This window comes from Manihot esculenta, chromosome 14 (assembly GCF_001659605.2).
Source record: "Manihot esculenta cultivar AM560-2 chromosome 14, M.esculenta_v8, whole genome shotgun sequence".
NCBI classification, from domain to species: Eukaryota; Viridiplantae; Streptophyta; class Magnoliopsida; order Malpighiales; family Euphorbiaceae; genus Manihot; species Manihot esculenta.
The window spans coordinates 10,007,806-10,018,654 of NC_035174.2; the positions used below are offsets into that span (position 1 = coordinate 10,007,806).

At 30.7% G+C, this 10,849-nt stretch overlaps 2 protein-coding genes across 3 annotated transcripts; one reads left to right on the plus strand and one right to left on the minus strand.

The window, feature by feature from the left end:
- The first annotated feature begins 2,042 nt into the window (after positions 1 to 2,042).
- Positions 2,043 to 2,491, plus strand: LOC110630729 (non-specific lipid-transfer protein D, cotyledon-specific isoform). The gene has a single exon (XM_021778282.2). It carries the CDS (start codon positions 2,095 to 2,097, stop codon positions 2,437 to 2,439), a length of 345 nt encoding a protein of 114 aa, XP_021633974.1. The 5' UTR covers positions 2,043 to 2,094; the 3' UTR covers positions 2,440 to 2,491.
- A 673-nt stretch (positions 2,492 to 3,164) lies between these two features.
- Positions 3,165 to 7,627, minus strand: LOC110630936 (C-factor). 2 transcript variants are annotated; one of them, XM_043950041.1, is made up of 6 exons: positions 7,375 to 7,623; positions 5,708 to 5,860; positions 5,342 to 5,435; positions 5,116 to 5,198; positions 4,416 to 4,569; positions 3,165 to 3,615 (listed from the first exon to the last, which is right to left on the minus strand). In XM_043950041.1, exons 1-6 carry the CDS (start codon positions 7,537 to 7,539, stop codon positions 3,380 to 3,382), a joined length of 885 nt encoding a protein of 294 aa, XP_043805976.1. In that variant the 5' UTR covers positions 7,540 to 7,623; the 3' UTR covers positions 3,165 to 3,379. The 2 variants fall into 2 exon arrangements, with proteins under 2 accessions (XP_043805976.1, XP_043805977.1); XM_043950042.1 differs by lacking the exon at positions 5,708 to 5,860 and having other exon boundaries at positions 7,375 to 7,627.
- Positions 7,628 to 10,849: the final 3,222 nt, after the last annotated feature.

Genomic DNA, 10,849 nt, shown 5'->3' on the forward strand with positions numbered 1-10,849 from the left:
AAAATATCAATCAACTCAAGTTTAATTCTTTTAGAATGCAAATTGAACTAAGCCAAGCTTTTATAGAAAAATCTCAAACAACTAGCCAACAACTCAACTCATGTATAACTTAATGAGTTTTAAGTTTAAGATAATAAGTTTATACTAAAATAATGTTTGATTAAATGAGCTTGTTCACATGCTGACTTCTAACCTATTAAACATGTGCTGACTCTTCCAGGAGCCTAGAAGCATATAGAAGAAGCTCTTGTCAGAGGAAACAAGGATGCTCACACCCATTTCCAAAACCCAAGAAGATTTCTTCAGATGATCAATTTAACTGATCCCTAGGCAATTGCCTGCTATATCATCTTCTCATTCAATTCCATTGATTCTTTTACCTGCCATAATTAACTTATCCATGTATCTATCAGCTCTTCTTGGACACCCAAATCCAAATTTACCTGAATCATCCTCTACATAAACCTATATCAATTCAATTCATCTTCAATAATCCAACATTGCCTCATACGTCTTTAAGATGATGAGAAGTTATTATATCAGTACATTAATTACTGGTTAGTTTTCAGGATGAAATTATCCTCCAGGCTTAAAATTGGCACTTGAAGGGACCATATGCAATCTACAATACAACATTGCACATTGTACTTCAGATCAACGTTCATGCATCACAGTAGGAGTGGAAACTGAATCGAGTGGAGCCAAATTTTGAAAAACTTAATTTTGGTTCGTTAAAATTTTTTTAAGTTCGAGTTAAATTTGAATTTTATTTATTTTAAACTTGAACGAAATATTAATAAGTTCAAACTTGATTTTTTTTAGCAAAAATCAAATTAGACGAATTGAGTTTTTATTGAGTTTAGTAGTGAATAGTTTATAAACAATTCAATTTATTTATATAATAAATTTTAGTTTACGCTAATTAAATAAATATATATACCACTTAGCTCGTAAATCTATAAATAATGAGTTTTTAAATTTTAATGATTCGAATATCTACAAGTTCTAAGAGTAATTAAACTATACAAAGTTGTATTTTAAACAACTTAGCTGAATTTGTTCATGAGTCTGCTCATAAACTCCAGAACGAGTGAGTTTATAAGTCTTAAAAAGCTGAATACTGTGGAGATCTAACTTGACTCGTTACTAAACGACTCTAAAAGTTAAACTTGAACTTGGCTCATTTAGAATCGAGTCGAGACCAATCGAATTTTTATCGAATCAAATTTTGAATAGCTCATAAATTCATTTACACCCATATACATCATGTTAAAAGAACTAGTATGAGCCAGCCTTGCCAAATCTTTATCCCTCAAAACATTTATTTATCATAATAAAAATTACGATCTTTGTTCCTCAAAGCATTGAAAAATAGAAATGGAAACCTTTTGAAAATCCTGAAAGTGATCATCTTGCTAAAAAAATAAGTAGAAGTTTGAAAAAGGGGAAACAGGAATTGAATCGAGACATCAGGTAGTGGTTAGAATGGCAATTATCTGTTAAACTCTAAATTGTCACTCAATGAAATCATATGCAATCTTTAGAAAAGTAAGATTGACACCTTCTTAAATCCTGAAAATAATCAATTTTCTGAGAATAAGGGGCAGAATTATAGGGAAAAAATACAGAGGATGGATTGAAAAATCAGGCAGCTTTCAGAATTATCATGTGCATCATTGGGACAAGTTTTCAGCTTCAAAAAATTTCTTAATAGAGCTTAATTGCTCCTTTGCACAAAATCAGGAACAATTAAACATATTTTAAAATTATTAAAGAGAATAAAATACTTAACATTTAAACTAGTAATTATGCATATTATAACAAACTATTTGCAATGGCATTGTAGCTAGAATAAGAAATACTTGTTGAGGAAATTATTCAACCCAAAATCACTGGACTGTTTTCATCAATCCCAATGCAATTCGATCAGATCTTCTTGGAAAACTCAAACATCAACCCAATTCAAAACTCCATTTTTCCTATAAAAACTCATCACTCACATCATAATCACCCAACCCAAAAGCTAGCTAGTCTCTACTTCTCCTGTTACGTACACAAGATTCTGTCTATACAGTTACTTTCAAGCCTATAACCATGAAGAGCATCTTCTTCTCTGTCCTCTTCCTCCTCTCCTTCCTTTTCTGCCTCGCCAACTTTAGCGAGGCTTCAGTTCCATGCAGCACCGTGGATGCCAAGGCTGCTGCTTGCGTTGGGTTCGCCACAGGGAAGGACCCAAAGCCCTCTCCAGCGTGCTGCAGTGGGCTGCAACAGCTTGTTCAAACTGTGAAAACAGTTGATGACAAGAAAGCTATTTGCAGGTGCTTGAAGACTAGCTCCAAGTCTTTGGGAATTAAAGATGAGTTCTTGAGCAAGATTCCTGGAGATTGTAACATCAATGTTGGGTTCCCAGTCTCCACCAGCACCAACTGTGAAACGTGAGTATAAGTTGTTCTTGTGCTGATAATATAAATTCAGTTTTTGACTTTCTTGCATTACACTAGGTTTAATCATTAAATCCATCATGACTGCCCAAGAAAACAATCTTGAAATTAATCTAGACTAGCCAAGAGGATTCACTGGATTTTAATTGTGATTGATTTTACAGGATTCACTAGATTAACTGCAAGGGAAGTAGAGAGATGCAAGAAGGGAGTTGCAATAAAATAGAATAGGTCCTCTTCTTTATGAATGTGATCCTATCCTTTGGAAACTCAATAATCATGTAAGCCCAATTGGGGTTTTCCCTTTTCATCTCATGGACTTTAAACTCTCTCTCGACTGAACCTTAAATGTAAACTCATGAAAATTATTTTTTAGAAAAATATATTTTTATATTTTTTATGCAATTAATATATTTTATTTTTAAAATTAATGATCACAGCACCCCATTTTCCCACCTTCCAAACATCAGGTATCGGTATACAATTTTTTATTCTAAATAAGTTTTATATATAACTTTGAGGATTTGAGATGGGGGGCCTGGGATTCAAAGTGATTAATTCACTTGTTAAACCTTATATATATGTACACTCATAAACTTCTTGTTGCATCATACAACACAAAATTCATCATTGAGAACACATTCATTTTCAAAGAATTTGCAGATTAATCCAGCTAACGGGTGCAAATGGAGAAGAGGAAGGGAAAAATAGAACAGCACAACAAAGAAATAAAATGTATAATGTTTTCGGAGCTGACTGAATAGGGTTTTTGAGAGAGTGAATATACAAATACAACGCAAAAGGAAATTGCATTTGAAAAAATTATGACAGAGACCAGTGGCCGTGCAATTAGCTTTTCACAGCAACTACGATCAGCTGTATGAGTTGATACGTAATTGGGTAACAAAAACAGAAATTTGAAGGAGGTATGATCAATTTTACCATGGAATTTCCTGGCCATCCCATGCAAAGAACTTGCCATTGTCATGACTCTTGGCATTGTTGATAATGTTTAAGAGTTTTTGTACCGAGAATTCTTTGGTGAAAAGCTTGCCTTCAGGAACGTTTCTCTGAAATGGCCTAGAGAGGTCAGTGTCCACTGTGCCTGGGTGCAGAAGAATGCATATTATTGGATCTTTCTTTCGTGCAAATTCCACAGACACCGTCTTTGTCACTGCCCGCAATTGCAAAGAGAAGTATAATTGTAAGTGAAATGCAAGTAATGAAATTTCTAACACGATCCCTTATGTTATTTTCTAACAAGTATAATAGTAAGCGAAATGCACAAACTGCATATAGGTATGTGGACAATATAAACCCCATTCCTCTAGCATTCATTCATGAGAGAATTACTATCAAGTTCCTGAATTTTTTTAAAATTTACTAGTTCATCCCTATTCCAAACTCACTCAATTAAAATGTCATTGTATTTTGTAAAACCAAACCTTTTAGTCCTTCTGTCAAAAAATCATTAGTCAACTCATTTTAACATTAGTTAAATGGACTAAATAGTATTAATATTTAAAATTAACATGAACTAAATAATATGTATAATTAAAATTATAGGGACTAAATAGTATAAATCATTTAAGGCTGCTACGGGTTCTTTTAACAGAAGAATTAAAGAGTTGGATTTTATAAAATATAGGGACAGTTTAATTGAGTGATTTTGAAATAAGAATAAACTAGTTAATTTCATAAAAATTTAGAGACTTTATATAATTTACCCTTCATTTGTTCTCTTCACAAAAACAGACATATGGAGCGTGCTTTTCAGGCACCAGATGCCTTTTCATAGGCTTTATCTAGCGTATAAATTGACTGGTCCAAAGTAAACAAACTAGCATACTCCATTAGCAAGAGTAATTTCACATTTAACCTATGGACTCATTATGCAGAAAGACCAGATGTTTAGATACAGAAGTCATAAATAATGAAACTTAATGTGACGGGAAGCCTAGAGAAGAAGCATACACTGATTTAAGGCAGCCTTTGAAGAGCGATAAGAGTGCCAACCTCCTAGGCGATTATCTCCAATGGATCCCACCCTTGCACTTAAATTGGCCACTACTGCAACATCCCTCTGAGTCCCTGAGCCTCCTCCAGCTTTCAAAAGAGGCCACATGTGCTGCAAATGGCAAACAATAACAATACTTATCTTCATGTGAACCACTGAATAGTGGAAGATGGAAGAAACACGATTGCATCATAACATTGTGAAATAAGATCTCCAACTTCTTTATTTATTGTGTGAATACAAATGTTGCTTTTGAAGATAGCACAGTTAAGCCACTTGTATATATAGTAATTATTTCTTGAAAATCCATATTATGTGTACTGGCATCAAAATAACAAAGCAAAAGCATATATAGGTGCTACTTTTTTTTTTGGAAAACGCACATACATGCAAACTCTTAATGCAAGACTCATATGCTTTTATCCTCTAGATCAATTCAGGGTAAAATTCTTCTTCCCAATTTCTAGTGTACATAAATTTATATATAAGAAAATGGCAAACTCTTTGTATATCAAATTTCACTGCCCAAAAAATGTCAGTTTTCATGCAAAAGCAGCTATGGCAAAACAAAAACAGAAACTGGGGTTCTTCACAAACCACTCCATGGAGCATGAATTAAACTATTCAAGTTAACAACTAAAAATCGTCTCCACATACCCTGATTATTAGAATTGGACCCACAGCATTGACCTCATAGGCAAGCATTAATGATGATTTCTCTACTTTGTTCAAGGTGGTTTCTGCACTGGAAACCAAAGAAATTAACTTTATTCCCTTTCCTGGGTCTGAGTATATAGAAAGAGTGCTGGTGTACAAAATATTGCAAACATTAAAGTCTACTACTCAGGTCGACTGTATGGAAGCAATAATGCAATAACCGAACCTGGTTGCAACACATTTGGTATTGAAAGGATGCCTGAGGCATTAATGAGAAGGTTCAAAGAGCCATATTTTTCCCTTATGGACATTGTAGTTGCCTGCAATATGACATTAATGTCAGGTGACTAGAACTAGCATGAAATTAAAGAAACCAAAATAATTGATCTTTCTGACCCTAAAGTAGTAGTCCTTCCCCCCCCCCCCCTTTTTTTTTTGTAATTAAGAAAGATAAATACTTTTGGAGTAAATTCATTTAAGCATTATGTGGAAACCACAACAAAGTTAAACTGATGATAAGCATGGAAAATAGGTGAATTTTCTTCTGGTTTAAATAAAAGCAAGAGGTCGGTATTACAATGGATTCATTAACCTCTATGGAACTTTCAATGGTCAAGTCCAACTGTAAAATGTCAAGGCGTTCAGGGAACTTGTTTTTCAAATCAAGAAGTCCCATTGCTCCATTAGGATTGCGACAAGTGGCAATAACATGCCCTTTCTCATTCTTTTCCAAAAGTTGTTTAACCTGTTTCAGGCAGTAAGAAAAAAAAATCATGATAAGAGGTTTTTCTGATCATAGCTCTTCATTTTACCCTGAACCAGTACTTCAGGGCCTTAAATACCAGCTTCAAACAAGGATAATCAAGCATGGGGGAATGATATTTAACCCTTCATATTAGTAGGAAATTCTCATGAATTTTTTAAAATAGGTTGAGTTCAACAAGCAGACACAGGCCCAATTTGGATACTAATACCCACGTCCACGTAACATAGCAATTAATATGCAGAGAAATTTTGATGCCATCAAGGATAAGAAAAACTAATGCGTAAACAATGCAATCCTCTAACATAGGCAAAAATGAGAAGGAATATATAAAATGGAATCTATAATTCATGTCTAATAGGAATGCAAGAAGCATGACAAGATAATTATCCTATGAACATTACCAAACCATTCCAGTGGGTTCTAACACAACATGATACTTAACCTGGCTGAGAAATCTATGAAAAATTAGAAGCCTAAAAATTGAGCCAATCCAAGTCAAGCATGAACAGCTAAGGCCCTCTATCAAATTTTAGATGAGCTCATAATTTCAGGCTTTGGCATTGGAGCTTGAGCTAAGCTGAAGTAAATTTTAATGGAATATCCATCCAAATTAGAGGCAACAAAAAAAATGGATGCTCACAACAATTCTTGAAAGTGGGATCAATAAAGTTTCCACAGCATTTGATAGATCTTGGTGACTCAATGCTTTTAAAACCATGCAAATACAATAAAATAATCCTTCGTATGCGGACAAATGATGTAGTGTATTGGTTGGTTCGATGACAAAAGCAAGAATTCAATGCCTTTAAAACTTACTACTTTGCTTGGAAGTATTCATTTTGTAAGAAAAGAATTCACATGACTTACTTAAATTGACTTTTTTAGGTTAAAATGAATGGAATTCTTTCATTCTAAAATTAATAGAAAACAAATCAATTGAATTAAATTCTTAAGAAATTCTTAATTCCAAACAGGCGATAAAATCATATAGATATAGGAATTTTCCAATGGGTATCAAAGAAACATTCCATCAATCAAATGGAAATTAAAAAAAAAAAAAAAAAAAAAAAAAAAAAAGGCAAAAAAAAACCGCAAACTTTGTAACTCTAATCCAGCATTTCCTAATTGCAGGACTTCCCGTCAATTGATTAGTCTCACTAAATATATTAGTAATGCTGATCCATTAATTATCATTTCAATTGCAGGGGCTGTGCATCGCCTAAGGCCCTATGCTACATTGTTCTCCAAAACTCTCTCGATATACTTACTTGAAAAAGATATATATGATACGAATATAAAAATTCTCAAAATTAAGAAATCAGCAAAATAATACGTCAAATGCAATAAATTTGAGCAACTCATTTTCTGAGGAAGGAGAATGCATTTTTGGAAATGCATGAAGAATCTTAAAAAAAAGCCAGAAAGAAACCACTAAATGGTAATGAGAGAGGTATAAACAAAACAATAAACTAAAAAGAAGAAAATCAGCTCACAAATTCAAGGCCAATTCCTCTAGAAGCTCCTTGCACCATCGCTACCCCACCTTCCCATTTGGAAGCAGAAAAAGGAGCAGCAGCAGCAGAAAAGGCCCTTCTTACTGAAGTCAGAGCCACTGGAGTGGACAAGAATGCACGGTAATTCAGAAGCAAAAGCTTCATTTCTCAGCGATATAGCGTTGAGAGATGCGAAAGACCTGTCAGCTGATGCCATTGAAGAAGATAAGGGAAACAGCAATGCATAAATCTGCCGACAGACATGGCAGTGAAAGCTCCATTTTCAGCCCAATTATAACTAAAATTCATCAGCCCAATTTCGTTTAAGCCCATTTGTGTAGTTTCATCCAATTTAGAAAAAAATATATACATTGTGTTAAAAAAGCTAAAAATGAAATAATTTAATTCAAGTTTATTTAAATAAGTTTAAAATTTGTTAATCAAACAGAAGTTTACTCTTAGTTTTCTTTAAACTAATTTAACTCTTAGTTAATCTAAGTTAATAAGATTCGATGGAGTTACTTTTAATTGATATTATATTATAATTAATTTAAAATAAATAATTATATTAATTTTGTTAGCATTCGCACGATTCGTTTCAAAATCGAATCGAATGAATAAATAAAAAATTAAAATTTTAATATTTATAAAAATTGAATCGAATTGATTTTGATCAGAAATTAAATTGAATTGAATCGGTCTGATTCAGTTTAATTTTATCAATTTAAATTTTTAATAAATTTTTTATTTTTAATATTTTATTTTTAGTATTTTAAAATTTAATTGAAATATTTTAATTTTAGTATGATTTAATCTCTTTATATTATTAAAAATAATATACTATTATTACTAATCTGTTCGATTCGATTTTTTTTAATTTTTTTTAATTAAAATTGAACCGAATCGAAATAATTAAAATTTTTAAAATTAAAAACCGAAATGAACATAAATGAATAAAAAATTAAACCAAAATTTCAAATTAATTTAACTCGATCGATTTTTTCGATTTGAACTGAATATTGCTCATTATTCGATTAATTTTTTTAATTTAAACTAAATATTGATCATTATTCAATCAATTTTTTCAATTTAAACTAAATATTCATTATTCGATCAATTTTTTCAATTTAAACTAAATATTCATTATTCGATCAATTTTTTCAATTTAAACTAAATATTGATCACACGCTAATTCTCGAAGATATTTACAATAGCATGTTCGCTTATAAAAGTAATAATAACATATAAAAGTGTTGCTGCCCATTTCCCATATCATGAATAAAAAGAGTAATCATAAAGATCTATTAACAAGTTAAAGTTGGTGAGCATCATGATTTGGGTAAATTCAATTAGGGTTTTTAATATCATGTGCACAATTTCAATTTGGCTTGATTCTATTTATCCAAGTACAAAGCATGCCTAAAAAGTGATCCTAAGTACGCATATATGTCCGATCAAACTTGACTTCAAAATTAACCTTAATCAATGCTGATCCACATAAACCCAACCACAGAATTTGAAGTCCAAGATCTGCATGTTCTCAAATAATACCCAATATCTAACACTTGATTGCTAAATTAGACCACAAAACGGGTGAGTGAGTAGTATTCAATTCAAATTAAAAAAATTGACTAAATTAAATTAATTTAAAATTTTAATTCAATTTTTTATTTATTTAAATTCGTTTCGGTTTTTAATTTAAAAAATTTTTATTATTTTGATTTGATTCGATTTTGATTAGAAAAAAATTAAAAAAATCGAACCGAACCGATTAATGATAATAATATATTATTTTTAATAATATAGAGAAATTATATCATAATAAAATTAAAATATTTTAATTAAATTTTAAAATACTAAAATATAAAGTGTAAAAAATAAAAAATTTATTAAAAATTGAAATTAATCAAATCGAATAAAATTGATTCGGTTCGGTTCAATTTCTGATCAAAATTGGTTCAATTTAATTTTTATAAATACTAAAATTTTAATTTTTGATTTATTTAGTTTGATTCGATTTTAAATAAATATTCAACTTTAAGCGATAGAATAAAAAACAAGCATAATTAGTGCTAATAATATATAAATAAATACCCTAAAATTTGGTCTCGTATAGGATATTGGTAGACCTAAATTGATAACTCGTGGATCACCATACCTAATGACCCATATTTTTTTTTTCCAATTCATGCGAAAATAATTTGATATTTTTTTTCTTTGAAAATAGTATAATTTTAAAGAAAATAAATTATAGCCAAAAAAACACTGATGAAGCATGCAAAATGATAATCATAGATGAGGATGCATCCAATTGCTGCCAATGCAATAGAAATTATTAATTGGACCCACTAGTCACTACACAATAAATTATAGTGGCATATAAGGCTAAAAGGGATAAGAAAATTCTTTCAATCAGAAAAAATTTGGACGGTTAAATGATTAACTAAATCTCCACAATAACAATTATCTCAATTTATTGTGCTTTTGTCCTCTTCCAATAAGTTTGTTTTTCTCCTCTATAGGTCCAAATTCGATCGAGTACACCCTATTACCTCTCAATATGTCAGACTTATTACATGGAATCCTATATATTTAATTTAAAATTGAATCGAATTGAAAAAATAAAATAATAAAATTTTTAAATTTATAAAAATTAAATCAAATCAAAATACATAAAATTAAATTTAAATCTTATTTTTTACGTAATAAAAAAATTTAAATATTAAATCAAATCGATATTATATTATTAATGCAAAACACATCATGGTTTATCATTGTATTTGCTGGATCATTAGTCTCCACTACTCTCTCGTTTTGAATCTTAAATTAATCAAAATCAATAATTCAATTTCCTGAAAAGTCTTTCTTGACTCCATTTTCTTTCTTTTCAAAATCATTACTAAATTCACTATCATAACCCCAATTGGGTCATTAATTTCCTTCAAATATACATTATGACTATCACCCCATCAATCAAGAATGAGAATTTGAAGTGGTAATTGAAAACCCATTTTCCCTGCAACTTTATACTGTTGTTTTCTCCATTGAAGTGACTTTCATTTGAAAGTGTATGAAATTTTCATTAAAGTTGATGGATTTGACAGAACTTAGCGTCACTATTTCAGCAAACAAAAAAGTTGCTTCCATAACTGCAAATTGCCCATAAAGTTTCCAATATAACATGCAAAGTTTTTACACGTGTTAACAATTTAACTATGTATTTATTAATTTATGTTTCCATTTACTAATTATTTTAATTAATTATTTCTAATATAACATTTACAAGAGAGTAAAAACGAAAAACAAAAAACAGTAAAGAAAGCTGAAAGTTACTAGAAAGGGTTAAGAAAACACAAGCTTGGTTAACATGAATACGTACCATGATATATAGTAAACATGCACAAATGGGTAGTATAAAACCCTAAAAAATATAACAAGACAAAGATAAAAGTGGCAGATGATAACAGAAGAAGTC

Excerpts from the sequence above, each read along its gene's own strand:
- LOC110630936 (XM_043950041.1), bottom strand. The coding sequence starts at position 7,539 with ATGAAGCTTTTGCTTCTGAATTACCGTGCATTCTTGTCCACTCCAGTG. Across the intron at positions 5,199-5,341 it reads ACCAAATGTGTTGCAACCAG|AAACCACCTTGAACAAAGTA; the intron begins GTTCGGTTATTG and ends TTTCCAGTGCAG. Across the intron at positions 3,616-4,415 it reads AAAGGCTGCCTTAAATCAGT|TGACAAAGACGGTGTCTGTG; the intron begins GTATGCTTCTTC and ends AATTGCGGGCAG.
- LOC110630729 (XM_021778282.2), top strand. The coding sequence starts at position 2,095 with ATGAAGAGCATCTTCTTCTCTGTCCTCTTCCTCCTCTCCTTCCTTTTC.